General features: G+C 32.7%; 1 protein-coding gene across 2 annotated transcripts; it reads left to right on the top strand.

Annotated features, from left to right (window-relative positions):
• Positions 1-764: 764 nt before the first annotated feature.
• On the top strand, positions 765-17702 carry LOC117794232 (glutamate receptor ionotropic, NMDA 2B). Of its 2 annotated transcripts, none has more exons than XM_034634805.1 (10): positions 765-1076; positions 2125-2540; positions 3304-3454; positions 3712-4305; positions 5116-5405; positions 6517-6669; positions 6742-6893; positions 8054-8561; positions 9937-10038; positions 17386-17702. In XM_034634805.1, exons 1-10 carry the CDS (start codon positions 780-782, stop codon positions 17426-17428), a joined length of 2706 nt encoding a protein of 901 aa, XP_034490696.1. In that variant the 5' UTR covers positions 765-779; the 3' UTR covers positions 17429-17702. The 2 variants fall into 2 exon arrangements, with proteins under 2 accessions (XP_034490696.1, XP_034490686.1); XM_034634795.1 differs by having other exon boundaries at positions 9937-10041.
• The last annotated feature ends 297 nt before the right edge of the window (positions 17703-17999 follow it).

Raw genomic sequence — 17999 nt, 5'->3', positions numbered from 1 at the left:
TATTTATGTAAACTGGAGTGCTTGTGCGTCTAGCTGGCGCCACATGCTGAAAAATATAACGAGTAGACAACATCGAATCGTCGATTCATCGGAATATTCAGACCAATTCATTGAATTTTCATAAAAATATTGAATTATTGAAAAAAGTAGATTTTTTTATCGGTTCATCGGAATATTCAGACCAATTCATTGAATTTTCATAAAAATATTGAATTATTGAAAAAAGTAGATTTTTTTAATATTGGGGTTCATTTATGTATATCAGTGGAGTCCAAAAGCACACTATATAAAATTTTTTCCTATCAAATATATTTTTTAAAACTTATTTAAATCGTAGCTTCGATTTTTTTTGCTCATTGAAAATAATTTATACAACAGACAAATATAGAAAAGACATTAGGAATTTTAAGTAGATTTTTAGTTTTGGGGCTCATTTATGTATATCAGTGGTGTCCAAAAGCACACTATAAAATATTTCTTCCTATCAAATATACTTTTTAAAACTTATTTAAATCGTAGCTTCGATTTTTTTTGCTCATTGAAAATAATTTATACAACAAACAAATAAAGAAAAGACATTAGGAATTTTAAGGAGTTCGATTTTTCAGGAACATCAATGTATTTCAAACGATTTATGATCAAGAATATGATTAAATTAAAGATTTAACGATGATTTCAATGATTTTTAACCCATTTTTTCTTACTTTTATTTACTTACAGCGATTCTGAGCACGCTTTGCAAGGAATTCCTGCGAGTGAATGTTTCGGCGATTCTCTACATGATGAACAACGAGCAATTTGGACACAGCACAGCCTCGGCTCAGTATTTTCTGCAATTGGCCGGATACTTGGGCATACCGGTGATCTCTTGGAATGCGGACAATTCGGGATTGGAGCGACGAGCGTCGCAGTCGACACTCCAATTGCAATTGGCACCGAGCATTGAGCATCAAAGTGCAGCAATGTTGAGCATTTTGGAGAGATACAAGTGGCATCAATTCTCCGTAGTGACCTCACAAATTGCCGGACACGATGACTTTGTGCAGGCGGTGCGGGAACGTGTGGCAGAGATGCAGGTAGGGTTAAAACAAAAGAAACATATCAATATCGATAACAATTGGTTAAAAAAAATATTATATTAATATCTAGGCACGACTTAAAATTATACGTGTTTTCGTTTCTAAGAATGTTTGTGTTTCTAATAAATTGTACAATTTTCTTGAAATACTTGTCATAGTTTTGTCAAAACAGATATTTGAGTAACAATATCAATATGGGAAAGTTCAACCAGCTGGTTCGAATTTTTAGTTTAAATTTTTAGAAAATTAAAAAAATTTAAATCGCAAGTTTTCACTTTTAATCAACTTCTTATATCGTAATAAGTATAAAACAACACTTTAAATTTAATTCTGAGACGTTTAAATTTAACAAAAACTTGGACTTTTAAAGATGCTAGGTCAAAGGTCGAACCAACTTTAAACATCCATAACTTTGACAAAACTGAACCGATTTTCAAACGGAATGGTTTTTTGATCATAAATTGGCTTCTAAATTCATTCTGCATTTAAATTTAATTGATTTTGTAAAAAAAATTAGTTTCCTCTAGATCTCGTCTTCGATTTTCAATGCTAAGGGTCCCCCCTTTGAAATTTTGAAAATTCAAAATTTTAAATCTCAAGTTTACACTTTAAATCGACTTCTAATATCGTTATTAGTATAAAACAACAATTTAAACTTGATTCTGAGACCTTTCATTTTTTTGTAAAAAATCATGTTAAATTGAACAAAAGTTTTGACTTGTAAAGTAGCTAGGTCAAAGTTCAGACCAACTTCAAACTGTCATAACTTTGTCAAAAATGAACCGATTTTCAAACGAAATGTCTTTTTGATCATGTTTTGGCTTTTAATATAATTCTGCATTCAAGTTTATTTAATTTAGTTAAGGAAAGTTTTTTTCTTTAGATCGCGGTTTTGATTTTGTTGCATAACTTGATCAAAACTAAACCGATTTTCAAGCGGAATAGCATTTTAATTATGAATTTAAATATTTATTCATTCTGCATTTAAATTTATGCAATGTTGTTTTGTATTTGTACTATATTTTCTGAACAATCCTAAATGCAGGAACACTTCAAGTTCACCATACTCAACTCGATTGTGGTGACCCGGACGAGCGATCTCATGGAGCTGGTGAACAGCGAGGCACGTGTGATGCTTCTCTATGCCACACAAACGGAGGCCATTACCATTCTGCGTGCCGCCGAGGAAATGAAATTAACGGGGGAGAATTATGTCTGGGTTGTCAGTCAGTCGGTGATTGAGAAGAAGGATGCACATTCGCAGTTTCCAGTTGGAATGCTCGGGGTTCATTTCGATACGAGCAGCGCCGCATTAATGAACGAAATATCGAATGCCATCAAGATCTATAGCTATGGTGTGGAAGCCTATCTGACAGATCCGGCCAATAAGGACAGACGACTCACCACACAGTCGCTGTCCTGCGAGGACGAGGGTCGTGGTCGCTGGGACAATGGAGAGATGTGAGTGCCTATATATCAGAAATTCGACAAATAATACCTAGAATAAGAAAACTTGAAAACCAAGACAAAATTAGAAAACCATTTAAAACAAAATAATTGTTATTATTAAATTAAAATAAGAAAGCCTTTGAATTTGGCTTTAAATTCAAGACTGATATTTCGATAAAAGAAAGTTTTTATTTTATTGTCACATGAATATGTCAAAATATGAATATGACATTTCTACACAATAAGGAAGAGTATTTAAAGAATGTTTCTGCATAGTTTTTTTGTCTTTTTTTTGAAATAATTACAATATTAAAGCAATATTTTGTTTTTAATTTAAGTCTTTCGAATTTTTTGAAGATAATTCAAAAGAAGTCAGGAAAATAATTTAAAAAAAAGTACTAATATTATTAGTGTAGACTTTCCTAAGCTTTTTACACAAAATAGTTTTTCTTAAATGATTTTCCTAATTATGTTCCATTTCTAATGTTTTGTTTCTTTATTTTGGTATCTTTCAATTTTTTTTTTTTTTTTTTTGTTTAATTTTAAAATATTTGCTCCTTTATGTACAACTAAGTATTTGAAAAGATATTAAAAATTAAGTCAGAAAAGCTTAAAAAAAAGATTCTAATATTATTAAAATAGATTTGTCGCATTTTGTTAAATCTAAATGTATTTCTTAGTTGAGTTTCTCAACTTATGTTTTCTTTTTTTTTTTTTTTTTTTTTTTGGTGCTTTTTTTAACTATAATTTTTGCTAATCTATTTATTCTTGCCAGCTTTTTCAAGTACTTGCGCAACGTGTCCATTGAGGGGGATCTGAACAAGCCGAATATTGAGTTCACTGCAGATGGTGATCTGAAGTCGGCGGAGCTTAAGATCATGAATCTTCGGCCCAGTGCGAACAATAAGAATCTCGTTTGGGAGGAGGTAAGTTTTAAGTGCTTTGCATGCAACTTTCACTTGCTCACAGAAAATATTCACAATATTCACAATATACTCACAATATTGTTCTTAAATTTATTGTATCTTTCTCTGGCACTCTAAACACCTTAAACACCATACAACATCATGATCATAATCACGATTGCTTTGTATAATATGCAAAAAAAAAAAAAAAAAAAAAACTTGGCTTTTTTTTTTTTGTGTATTTTTGTATTGTAAATGGATTTGGAAATTGCTGTCAGATTGGGGTATGGAAGTCGTGGGAGACACAGAGATTGGATATACGCGATATTGCGTGGCCAGGTAACTCGCACGCTCCGCCGCAAGGTGTGCCCGAGAAATTCCATTTAAAGATCACATTCCTCGAGGAGGCACCCTATATCAATCTGTCACCCGCTGATCCAGTCAGTGGCAAGTGTTTAATGGACCGCGGTGTGCTCTGCCGTGTCGCTGCCGATCATGAGATGGCCGCCGACATTGATGTGGGTCAAGCACACCGCAATGAGTCCTTCTATCAATGCTGCAGTGGCTTTTGCATTGATCTGCTCGAGAAATTTGCCGAGGAGCTCGGCTTCACCTACGAACTGGTACGGGTTGAAGATGGTAAATGGGGTACACTTGAGAATGGTAAATGGAATGGTTTAATTGCCGACTTGGTTAACCGCAAGACGGACATGGTACTCACATCTCTCATGATCAACACCGAGCGCGAAGCGGTCGTCGATTTTAGCGAACCGTTCATGGAAACCGGTATTGCCATCGTTGTTGCCAAACGTACGGGCATCATATCGCCCACGGCCTTTCTGGAACCCTTCGATACGGCCTCCTGGATGCTGGTAAGTAGCCGATCATCATTATTAGTAGACACTACCCAGTACCCTGTAACTAGTACACAAAAGCTGTCAATTTGTGAAATTCTCTATCAGTCCGTTCGTTTCAACATCGAGATCTCTGAGACTACAAGAGCTAGAGCAACTAAATTTGGTATCAATACTTGTTAAGCTCTCAAACAGATTATGCTTATTTTAGCATTTAGCCATGCCCCCTCCGCCTCCGCATACGAAGAAAAATCGTTTAACAAGAGCAATTTTAAAGCTACAGTCTTGAAATTTGGGACACGTAAAGTCTACTATTTAACACAAGTTGTCTGAAAATTTCAGCTTAATCTGTTAATAAACAGCGAAGATAATGAAAGACAACGTCAAAAGATTTGACAAAATGTGAATTAAATTTCATTAAATTAAATTTGCTTGTATTTCTGGAACATTTAATATTTTTATAATTCATTAATTTTTTATAATTATATGTTGCTTGTTTTGTCTCAAAAAATTAATAATAAAAATATTTGAATCTAGGAAGGATTTTCTATTTTTTATGCTTCCTTTTATATTTTTTTTTCTGACTTTTGTTTTATTTTGAAATTTTATGTTGACTGAATCCAGCGCATGTAAAGATACGGATACTGGGCATTTAACAGTCGAGCAGCTCGACTGTAGCTGTAGTTATAACTTGTCTTGGTCTAGAGCTACCTCTCATCCGGTAAGTCCAATATGCTTACTATGTCTCTCTCTCTCTATCTATCTCTGCTTCTGCCACATCCCGATATCTCCTGCCTCCTGCTTCCCGCTTCCTGTTGAAATCAACAGGTTGGCATCGTCGCCATCCAGGCAGCTACTTTCATGATCTTTCTCTTCGAGTGGCTCTCACCCAGCGGCTACGACATGAAGCTGTACCTGCAGAACACGAACGTTACACCCTATCGGTTCTCCCTCTTCCGCACCTACTGGCTGGTCTGGGCGGTACTCTTCCAAGCGGCCGTTCATGTGGATTCTCCCCGTGGCTTTACCTCACGCTTCATGACCAATGTGTGGGCTCTCTTCGCCGTCGTCTTCCTTGCCATCTACACTGCCAACCTGGCGGCCTTCATGATAACCAGGTTAGTACTCAAGATCTCCCTTCTTCACTTTGTTCCTATAAGTATTATCATAACTTTTAAATTAGCATTGAAATAATGTTGCAAAAATTGGAAAATTCATTTTATGTTAACTTAAAAGTTTTACTCTACTTTTTACATCGTAATAAGTTAAAGAGCTAGGTCAAAATCCGACCAACTTCTAGCTGTCATAACTTTGTCAAAACTGAACCGATTTTCAAACGGAATGTCTTTAAGATCATGAATTGACTTCTAAATTCATTCTGCATTCAAATTTATTTAATTTTGTAAAAAAAATTATTCTCCCCTAGATCTTGGATTCGAAGCTAAGGGTCCCCCCTTTGACATTTTGAAAATTAAAAATTTTAAACCACAAGTTTACACTTAAAATCGACTTCTAATATCGTTATTAGTATAAAACAACACTTTAAACTTGATTCTGAGACATTCCATTTTTTTGTAAAAAATCATGTCAAATTTAACAAAAAATTTGACTTTTAAAGTGGATAGATCCGAAGTCTAACCAACTTTAAACTCTCATAACTTTGTCAAAACTGAACCGATTTTCAAACGGAATGTCATTTTGATCATGAATTGGCCTCTAAATTCATTCTGCATTCAAATTTAATTAATTTTGTAAAAAAAATTATTTTTCCCTAAGTCTTGGATTCGATGCTAAGGGTCCCCCCTTTGAAATTTTTAAAATTCAAAATTTTAAATCTCAAGCTTACACTTTAAATCGACTTCTAATATCGTTATTAGTATAAAATAACACTTTAAACTTGATTCTGAGACACTTCATTTTTTTGTAAAAATTCATGTCAAATTTAACAAAAATTTTGACTTGTAAAGTGGATAGATCTTAAGTCTGACCAACTTTAAACTCTCATAACTTTGTCAAAACTAAACCGATTTTCAAACAGAATGTCATTTTGATCATGGATTGGCTCCTAAATTCATTCTGCATTCAAATTTAATTAATTTTGTAAAAAAATGCTGAGAGAAGTTGAAACAATGCATATTTAACTTTTTCTAGAGTAACGAAATTCCAAATATTTTCAAATTATAATTATATTATTTACTGTGAACCTAACTCACCCACGTTTCTTTGCAGAGAGGAGTTCCACGAGTTCAGTGGACTCAACGACAGCCGCTTGGTGCATCCGTATTCACACAAGCCTTCATTCAAATACGGCACGATTCCCTACAGCCACACGGACTCGACGATTCACAAGTACTTTAAGGACATGCACTACTACATGAAGCAGTAAGTAGCGAATTGCCTAACGAACTAGGATCAATTGATGTTCAATTCCTTGTTTCTTTCTTCATTTGACAGATACAATAAGACAAGCGTAGCTGATGGCGTTGCCGCTGTTCTGAATGGTAATCTGGATTCCTTCATCTATGACGGCACCGTGTTGGACTATTTGGTTGCCCAGGATGAGGACTGTCGCCTGATGACTGTGGGCAGCTGGTATGCCATGACTGGTAAGCGCATTTTAATATAATACAAGCATACAAAATTTTTAAATTTGTTCAATATGTTAATGGAGTGCTTATTACGAGTATATTTGTCAAGTGAGTTATAAGAATTATTCCCCAGTCCCAAGAAAGGTTTTCCTCATCGTAGGCATGCTTTGCCATAAACAAATTGCAGGGTCGAAACACAAAATTAAATACAAATTCAGGCTGTTTTTACCTACATGCCTCAGCTATGTTGTGTCAAAATTATAGACTTCTAGCTCTGACCGTTTTGGGCGCAGAATGGTAATGAATGAGTCATTCAGTCAGGATAAAGAGTTTTATTTATATGTATAAAAAAATTCAATAATATAACGAAGTTAATTAAAGACTGTGTTGTGTACAAATTTCAGCCTTCTAGCTCTTACGGTTTTGCTTTCAGAATTATAATTAATGAGTCATTCAGTCAGGACAAAGAGATTTATCTATATGTAAAAAGAAATTCAATCACTTAACGATGTTAATTAAAAACTGTGTTGTGTACAAATTTCAGCCTTCTAGCTCTGACCGTTTTAGCTCCAGAATGGTAATGAATGAGTCATTCAGTCAGGACAAAGAGTTTTAACTATATGTATAAAGAAATTCAGTCACATAACGAAGTTAATTAAAGACTGTGTTGTGTACAAATTTCAGCCTCCTAGCTCTTACGGTTTTGCTTTCAGAATTATAATTAATGAGTCATTCAGTCAGGACAAAGAGTTTTATCTATATGTAAAAAGAAATTCAATCACATAACGAAGTTAATTAAAGACTGTGTTGTGTCAAAATTATAGCCTTCTAGCTCTTACGGTTTTGCTTTCAGAATTATAATTAATGAGTCATTCAGTCAGGACAAAGAGTTTTATCTATATGTATAAAGAAATTCAGTCACATAATGATGTTAGTTAAAAACTGTGTTGTGTACAAATTTCAGCCTCCTAGCTCCTACCGTTTTGGCTACAGAATGATAATGAATGGAAAAAGTATGAAAAAAGTTAAAGTCTATGACAAAACTAATTAAAAACTGTGATTTTTCAAACACTAAGCCTCCAGACAGTCAGTAAAAATTGTTTTTATCAAGGAGTATATAGAGTTTTCGATGCATTCTTCTCTGATAAACCCATGTGTTTGATTTCTTCACATTTCAGGCTATGGACTCGCCTTTAGTCGCAACTCCAAGTACGTGCAGATGTTCAACAAGCGTCTTTTAGAGTTCCGAGCCAATGGAGATTTGGAGAGACTGCGTCGCTATTGGATGACAGGCACTTGTCGACCGGGTAAACAGGAGCATAAATCATCAGATCCTTTGGCATTGGAGCAGTTCTTGTCGGCCTTTCTACTGCTCATGGCTGGCATTCTTTTGGCCGCATTATTGCTGCTGCTGGAACACGTTTATTTCAAGTACATTCGCAAGAGATTGGCCAAAAAAGATGGCGGTCATTGCTGTGCCCTTATCTCGCTGTCCATGGGCAAATCGTTGACATTTCGTGGCGCCGTCTTCGAGGCCACGGAGATCTTGAAAAAGCATCGATGCAACGATCCCATTTGCGACACGCACCTGTGGAAGGTTAAACACGAGCTGGACATGTCCAGACTCCGGGTGCGTCAACTGGAGAAGGTCATGGACAAGCACGGCATCAAAGCGCCGCAATTGAGGTAAGAGCCTACAAAATACCCTACATCTCATATGAATTTCGAATATTTTCATATGAATTATAAAAGCAGGGAAACAAAACTAGCTATAAAATTGAAGGAAATCAAAGTAGGTTTCCTAATTTTGTAAATTTTATGTAAGAGTTGGATTTATTTCCTAAAACTGTATTTTTTAAATGTCTTGAAACTTGACAAAATGTTGTCTTAGGTATCTATTTTGTCTTAGGTATCTATTACCTTAAAAGTTTCGAATTTTAAATATTTCTGGTGTAAGAATTAAAAAACAAAAAAACAAAACTATGTATCAAAATAAAAGTTGGACTTATTTCCTAAAATTTTATTTTTTAAATGTCTTAAAACTTGACTAAAATTTTGTCTTAAGTAACTATTACCTTAAAAGTTTCGAATTTTAAATATTTCAGATGTATGAATTAAAAAAACAAAAAAACAAAACTATGTATCAAAATAAAAGTTGGACTTATTTCCTTAAATTTTATTTTTTAAATGTCTTGAAACTTGACATAATTTTGTCTTAGGTATCTATTACCTTAAAAGTTTTGAATTTAAAATACTTCAGATGTAGGAATTAAAAAACAAAAAAACAAAACTATGTATCAAAATAAAAGTTGGACTTATTTCCTTAAATTTTATTTTTAATTATGTCTTAAAATTTGACAAAATTTTTTCTTAGGTATCTGTTACCTTAAAATTTTAATTTTCGAATTTTAAGTATTTCAGATGAAAGAATTAAAAAACAAAAAAAAAAACTATGTACCAAAATTTAAAAAAAAAACCGAAATAAGCTTTCAAAATTAAGGTTTAACAATAAGGAAATTTATATTAGAAAATACATGTATTTATGGGCATTACTTGATTCTATATTCAGAAAAAATTGCTTCCAAAATTTCAAGTAAAGTTGGTTTTAATAATTTAAACTTAAATTTTGTTTGAATGTCTTAAGACTGCATAATTTTAACTTAAAATATGTTTTTTTAGAGTATCTATTATCTTAAATATACACACTTTTCCTAAAATGTAGGAATATGAAGGAATTACAAAAACAAAGAAACCAAATAAGTTGGAAATTTTTAAGAAACCAAAAGATGTTTAGAAAAAAAAGGTTCAAAAATTAGAAAATTTAAATAAGAGGGAATAAAGACTCTCCTGGATCTAAATAACATAAGAATTAGAACTGTAATAATGATAGAAAAAAAATTTTGTTTTTGGTTTGTTAATTTTTAAAAGTTTGATTTCAAAATTTTGGTTATTTTTAGTATTATGTATTAAAATCTTATAGAGAATCAAACTTCTGCTTCGCAGTTTTTTTCGTCTCAATTTTATAATATGAAAATTCGAATTTAATTTTTTTTTTTGTCAGACTGGCCTCTTCGTCCGATCTGCTGAATCATCATCATCTCAAGGAGCGTCCACCGTTGCTCGGAAATCTCAGTTTGGCTGCCAGCGCTCAAGATTTATACAGGTGGTAAGTTTTCTATTATTGTGTGCCACCCTACCCACCCTAACCACTTTCCTACCCACCCTACATGACGGTCTTGCATGCTTTCCCCACATGACATTTAGTAACATCGTTAAGCATGTTCCCCATACATTGTACAGTGGGCAAAATCGACAGTTTAGCGTATATAATTATGCTAGATAGTGGCAAAAATAGCATTCAGTGTTTTATGTAAATCATACAATTAATTTCTTATTATTTTTTCAATTTTTTTGTACTATAAAATACTATAAATGAATGATATGCTCTACAGTTTTTTTTGCTATTAACATTATAACTTAATCTAGCCATTTTTCCCAGTGTACTCTGTGATAATTCAATTAAGCAATTGATTAGTATAACATTTCAGTGTTGTTATTTCTGTCCAGTCCAGTCCAGTTCAGTCCAAAATGTGGACCATGTTCCTGCCAGGCATTCAGCTCCTGCTTCAGCTTCTGCTCTAATAAAAATATATGGAAATTACTTTATTAAATTAGCTTATCTCGCTTCCTGATTTGATGGCAACACTGTGTAGACACCAGTCTCGTCATAGTCCCAGCAGCACAATTTCCGACACATTTTCCTGTTGTCATTCATTTGGGTTTTGTTCCACATCCGCGCTGTGAAGGAAACTGTGTACTATGAATTGCGGATTGTGGGTTCAAGGGAAGCGTGTGTGTGTGTGTGTACGTGTGTGTGTGTGTGTGACCATTTGCATACAGTTTCGTCTGCTTTCGACACACTCTCTATATTACGTTATCTAGCCCCACCCCAAACATTTCTACCTATTAGCCCGGTACCCAAAGCATACAAAGGCTTATAAGCTTGTGTTCGTTTTGTTCCGTTTGTATAAACATCTAGATCTCTGGGAGTATAAGAGTTAGAGCAACTAAATTTGGTGACAATACTTGTATAGTCTGCGCGCAGATCAGAAATATTTTACCATTTCGCCGCACCTCCCTAAGCTCCCGGAAATGGATAAAAATCGTAAAACAAAAGCAATTTTGAAGCTACGCTCTTGAAATTTGGGACACGTAAAGTTTGCTATACGATTGGTTTATAAACAGGAAAGATAATTGAAATAAGCCAAAAGTAATAAATAGTTTAATTTATTTTAAACCTTAAGCAATTGCTTTGTGGTTTAATGCCAGTCATAAAAGTTTTTTAAACTTTTTTCTTTTTCTTATATTTAATATTTGCGCTATATATGAACCTATTATTTATTAAATGTTTACTTTTCTCATTTGTTGTTTATTTATTTCAAAAAAATATATAAAATTTTAAATTTGTGATACAAAATTTGGTTTATTTATTAAAAATCTATTCGCGGTAATTTTTTTATTAACATGTATTTAATTTACATTTTTTTCTTTTTATTTATATATGTTATTTATGGTGACTGAATCAAAAATATGGGTACTGGGCAATTAACAGTCGAGCACTCCGACTCTGGCGTTTTCCCTCTTAAAACTCCTTCCTGTCCAGAACAGACCAGGTTGCCATTTCAAATACGGGATCTGCGCACATTGCGATTAAGAAATCAAATCAAATCCATTAGGGCATGAATATCATTGAAAATTGCAGCATTGAATTGACCAGTTTAACATTTAGTGGAACCACTCGACCTCAATTTGTGCCATCATTCAATCATTGACCCTCTCCAATCTAAGCTGTTTTCCCTTCCTGAATGTCTATTTGCTTGTGCTCGTATGTACTTTCAATTTCTAATCACTATCTTTATTACTAATTACATTTATTGACTTACTGACTGAGGGATGAGCAATAAATGTTGGGAAACTGATATTTTTATGTTAATTATACGACGATATGCCAGTCACATGGGAGGAAAATGATTATAAAACTTTTTTTCTAATATTTGCAAAATCATTTCTGTACTTAATATAAAAGTCAGACTTTTATAACTTAAAAACTTTGAGATTTATTAAAAAAAATACTAAACCCCTTTTGGGTGAAAAGCAGCAAGTCGTATTCCTAGCCCCAAGTGTGGAAAGTGAATAGAAAACTCTTGTTATATGCCATAATTTCAATATCATGTCTAAGAATTCATGTCTTAAATTCACAGTTCACATATAAATCAAATTTTCACAAATTACACCCCCTTCTGGGTGGTAACACAAAGAAGGAACTTAACGTTCAAGCATGAAAAGTAATTGAACTACTGCTGTTACATGTAAGCAACTCATGTTTCAATATTTCGGAAAATGCAACGCTCCCAAGTTGGAATAATAACCCCAATGGTGGAAAGTATATGCTAAACTGTGGTAATAGTTTTAGTATCTTAACAAATTTGCCAAAAAAGAAATAAAACAAACCGAGATATGTTTCATCAATTTGAGCAAAATATACCCCCTTTGGGGTATAGCAATAATAACCCCAATGGTAGAAAGTAGTTGTTTTTTATGCAGCATCTAAACATATCAACCGAAAAAAAAGCAAAACGACATATGTTTTAGTGATTTGGGAAAATTCAACCCCTCTGGGTGGAAAAGTTGGCACAAAAATTTGCATATTCCGAGGTCTTTGATCTCGGTTCTGTGTTGCGAGCATTTCTTTGTTTCGGTTTCAGTTTTATAGAGGCAGAGGGACTTTTATATGGGAACCACGCGATTTAGATTCATGTGTGTGTGTGTGTGTGTGTGTGTGTGTGTGTGTGTGAGGCAAGTGCTTGGCACGTAACACGTATCATGCTACATGACACAAAAAAAAGCTCTGTAAACTTTCCAACAAATTGTACAAATTAAGCGCATGAATAAAACTGCCAAAAAGTTGTCCGTACTACAAACAAAAACAAAAAAAAAACTGTAGGAAAACTTTAGTCGAGTGTGCTCGAATAAGAAATACCCCGTACATTAATAAATTTTTGAGCGAATGATGTAAGTTACAACTAAACATAGAGTTTAAAATTTAACATTGAATTTCGATTCATCCGGGAAATTAGACAAATTAAACATTGGATTAATCAATATTCCATTAAGTTTTTAAATATAAAAAACGAAATTAATTTTGTTTTATTGTTTTGGTCTATTTATAGATTGGAAAAATTCGATACAACAGACAAATATAGTGAATTCTAGTGAATAGAAAAAAGAGGGAGATTTTTAAGGATTTTTGTTTGATTTTGTTTGTTTGTTTTGATTTGTTTAATTTATTTATTTATTTTTATCACAAAAAAAAATGTAATTTGAACTTACTGGTAATTTTATCACTTTGTATATTTGAATATACCCGACCAGGATATTAAAAGAAATGGAGAAGAATAGAAAAGAGATATGAATAAGTATTTACATACTTATGAGTACTTTTATCCATACACATACTCAGATACACGTACATTTGTATTCATCCCATGTGAAACAATAAAAAAAAACACTTTGGAACTTCGCCAAGAGCATTTGCAGCACAGGTGAACCAAAAGTTGAAAAAAAAAAAAAAGGCTTAGGTGTCGATTGTCTATTGTAAACCATAGTTTTTGTATACCCTGTAGAGATTTTCAATAGATTCAGACACCTTTATGTCTTTATTAATCCCAAAGAATATAAAAAAAAAATTCATAGATAAATTGTATTTGCAAATTTGCTCAAAAAAAAATATGTAAAATGATTTTAAAAAAATCGCACATATACTATTTTTTAATGGAGTATTCTGGAACAGAATAAATTTATAGTTAACATTTTTAGATTTTCAAAAGTTTTTTTTATTAAATTTGAAATGTAGAAAGAAATAAAATTAAAATTTCAACTTCAACAAGATAAATTAAAATGCAAAGAGCTCCTTTTTGCACACTATGTTAGTAATTTTTACTCCAACTATTCATTTAATAAGCTTATGTTCTTAAGCCAAATAGTAATTAAGTTCGTTGGACTTTATTATAAGTAGATGTTTAAAGAAAGAGAAATTTCCAATATTATTATTATTTAAGATAAATAAATTTTTTTTTTGTTCTTAATAAATCAATTACGAAACAATAATAAATTTTTTATTAGAACTGTAAATTCAATATGAAAGTTTTATTTGTAATTTAAATTAAAACAATTTAATATAAAAAAAAAAATAAATCTTATAAACATTATCATCATTATATGTTATGCTGAGCATTTAAAAGTCGAGCACACTCGACTTTTGCTGCTAAACACTTTATTTGATGAACATGTGTTTGAATTTACAGAGGGGAGACTTGTAATTCTAGCATATCATAAATAAATGCATAAGAAATGATTTATATCGCCATCTTTTTTTTTAACTTATGAGCTTACCCAAACACACACACACACACACACACACACACACATGTGTGTAGCTGTGACGTCATAGCATTTTAACAACAATAGTTTAAAGTTTCTGGTTGATTTTTTTTCTTCTTGTTGGTTTCATTTTGGGTAGGGAATGTATTTTCTGTGTACCTATTGATTGATGGATGATACTGAGGTCAATCAAGTGGTCCAGGCTCGTATTACTTATAATCGTCAGAGTTTGAAGAAAGTGAAGGAAAATGCTGCAGTGTAATGACTAATGCCATCGATTTGTTGAGATATTTACTATAAATTATTTGTAGATAGGAATGAGGATTTATCTTAACTTTTTCTTTATTTTTAACGATACACTGAGATATTTTTTTTATAAACAACTCTTTGTCCTGACTCACTCACTCACTAACTGATGCCATCGATTTGTTGAGATATTTACTATAAATTATTTGTAAATAGAAATGAGGATTTATCTCAACTTTTTTATTTATTCACATTTAACGATACGTTGAGATATTATTTTTATAAAAAGCTCTTTGCCCTGACTCACTCACTCACTGACAGATGCCATCGATTTGTTGAGATATTTACTATAAATTATTTGTAGATAGGAATAAAGATTTATCTTAACATTTTTTTTATTTTTAACGATACACTGAAATATTCTTTTTATAAACAACTCTTTGTCCTGACTCACTCACTCACTGACTAATGCCATCGATTTGTTGAGATATTTACTATAAATTATTTGTAGATAGGAATGAGGATTTATCTTAACTTTTTATACCCTGAGCCCATTGAAAATGGGCAAAAAAGGGTATAATGTGTTTGGCAGAATGTATGTAACAGGCAGAAGGAGGGGTGGCAGACCCCATAAAGTATATATATTCTTGATCAGGATCAACAGCCGAGTCGATCTAGCCCTGTCCGTCTGTCCGTCTGTCCGTCTGTCCGTCTGTCTGTCCGTCTGTTTGAACGCGTCGATCTCAGATACTATAAGTGCTAGAGACTTCAAATTTGGAGTGCAGGTTTGTGAATACCATACGCAGGTCAAGTTTGTTTCCAATTTTTGATGCCACGCCCCCTTCACCCACAAATTGAAAAAAAACGATTTACAGGCGCAATTTTTGACATAGCACTCCCTAACTGAACAATCAGTTGAGAAGTATGCGTATTAAACGACCCTGAAAATTTCAAAACGATTGACCCATAAATAAAGAAGTTATTTCGGAGTTTACATTTAATTCAATAATTACATTTGCATGGCAAATCAAACGTGCGAGCGAGACAGCATGTTCACGTTTGTATGCAAGGCGCGCACAAAGACTGAACGAATTAGTACCCATTTTTTTTTGGGTACCAAATAAGAATTAAGCGATAAGCAAAAATATTATCGATATCATGTAATGAAAATGTTAATGTATAATTTATGTATATACAAATATACAATTTGATTAAAATATAATTGTTTAATATATAAATATGTATTTTTGCGTGGCAAAAATCAGCAGAAGCTGATAGCTATGTATGAAATTGCATGAGAGAAATAGCGATCATTTTGCAGCACTACTCTTGCATCTTTGCCGAGCACTGAAAGCTGCAAAATAATAATTTTAATTATTAATATTTTCGATTCCTTACACATATATATATAATAAGTATCTGCTTATTATCGTTGTAAAAAAAAACTTAGCATTTTCCGCTTTAAGAATCTCATAAAATTAGACATTGCCTTTTATTTCAAATTTCGCGCGCACTGCAGCAGCCTTTGGCAGGCTTGAATTTGTTGCGTAAGAGGGAGAGAGTGAGAGAGGAAAATGGGTGCTGCCAGATTGCAGGCTGAGCAAAGTTGTAGTTTGTGGCTACTCTTGACACACGCTACATCGATTGCAAGCGATTACGATTACGACTTGCGATTTACCAATTTATCAATTTCTAATTAATTTTAAATAAGTTTAATATAATAAACTTTATCAAATATCATAATCAAATATAATAAACTATCAAAAATTACACACGCGAAACTATGAACAACTTTCGGTTTTATCACTGCAGACTACGTTATTATGTCACTGAACTAATCATGATTGATTACGATTTACCATTTATCAATTTCTAATTAATTTTAAATAAGTTTAATATAATAAACTTTAATATAATATAACTTGGTAAATCGCAAGTCGTAATCGTAATCGAGTGATGTATTAGTTCAGTGAGGCATTAATAACGTAGTCTGCAGTGATAAGCACAGTGACTTTAGAAAACCGAAAGTTGTTCATAGTTTCGCGTGTGTAATTTTTGATACCCTGAGCCCATTGAAAATGGCCAACAATCAACTTTTATAAAAGAGTACATGGGCTCAGGGTATCCTACTGTCGAGTGTGCTCGACTGTAGCCGCCTTTTTTTTATTTTTAACGATACACTCAGATATTCTTTTTATAAACAACTTTTTGTCCTGACTCACTCACTCACTGACTGATGCCATCGATTTGTTGAGATATTTATAGAAATGAGGATATATCTTAACTTTTTTATTTATTTACATTTAACGATACGTTGGGATATTCTTTTTATAAAAAAACTCTTTGTCCTGACTCACTCACTCACTGACTGATGAGATATTTACTATAAATTATTTGTAGATGGGAATGAGGATATATCTTAACTTTTTTTTTTTTTAACGATACGCTGAGATATTCTTTTTATAAAAATCTCTTTGTCCTGACTCACTCACTCACTCACTGAATATTGTACAGTCCAAGCCATAAGACCTAGGAGGTTGAAATTTTCACACAACATAGCTGAGACATTTTAATCGTGCAAAAAGACGGTCTCTCTCGGAATTTACCTTTCCAATATCATCTTGATGTTAGTTTGCATGATTTATTCTACTCGTAACTTTAAGTGTCAATATCTTTGTGCATCTCGATTGAACTAACATTTTGGAATTTTGTTAATATTTCTCATTCGACAACTGCTGCAACCGCTGCCCATGTGCTGATTCATTGAAATCACCGCTAAAATCACTACTGAAATCACCGCTGAAACTTTAAAAAAAAAATAAAGGTCTTACAAAACGGAAATTGCCGAAATGGAGACGGTGCTCTGAAGCGATTGGAATGAATCACATATGAATCCTAATCTTAAATATCTAAGTCTTACCAATAGTTAAAACCCAATCAACAACAAAATATAACAGTAAAACAACAACAACAACAACAAGTACTATGCATTTTAATCAACAAACAATTGAGCAATGTTTTTTATCGGTTGTCTATTTTTTTTTTTTTTTTTATTAAGGCTACGATTAAAAATTGACGAAGCAGAAAAACTAAACGGACTGCAATTGCAAATTTACACCAAATAAAACGAAAAGCAACAACAAAAACTTAAGGAAATAATGTAAAAAAAAAAACAACAAAACTAATTAAATAAAAATTAAAAAAAAAACCTCCCAAACTCTTCGTATATATACAAAATATAGGTGTATATTTAATCAAAATGATGCCCAATGGCAGATAAAGAAATGTTTCAAATAAATGTAAACTGAAAGCTTTTTAAAAGTTAAAAAAAAAAACCATTTAAAAAAAATACTAAAACTAAAACGAATATTAAAGCAAAGCCCAAAGCGTCGCACACAGATACACACACACACACACACACACATAGGCATGGAAACA

Source organism: Drosophila innubila, chromosome X (assembly GCF_004354385.1).
Source record: "Drosophila innubila isolate TH190305 chromosome X, UK_Dinn_1.0, whole genome shotgun sequence".
NCBI classification, from domain to species: domain Eukaryota; kingdom Metazoa; phylum Arthropoda; class Insecta; order Diptera; family Drosophilidae; genus Drosophila; species Drosophila innubila.
The sequence above is the reverse complement of the archived record's forward strand: the minus strand, read 5'-3'. Positions and strand labels throughout refer to the sequence as shown.

Excerpts from the sequence above, each read along its gene's own strand:
- LOC117794232 (XM_034634795.1), top strand. The coding sequence starts at position 780 with ATGATGAACAACGAGCAATTTGGACACAGCACAGCCTCGGCTCAGTAT. Across the intron at positions 3,455-3,711 it reads AGAATCTCGTTTGGGAGGAG|ATTGGGGTATGGAAGTCGTG; the intron begins GTAAGTTTTAAG and ends AATTGCTGTCAG. Across the intron at positions 5,406-6,516 it reads GCGGCCTTCATGATAACCAG|AGAGGAGTTCCACGAGTTCA; the intron begins GTTAGTACTCAA and ends GTTTCTTTGCAG.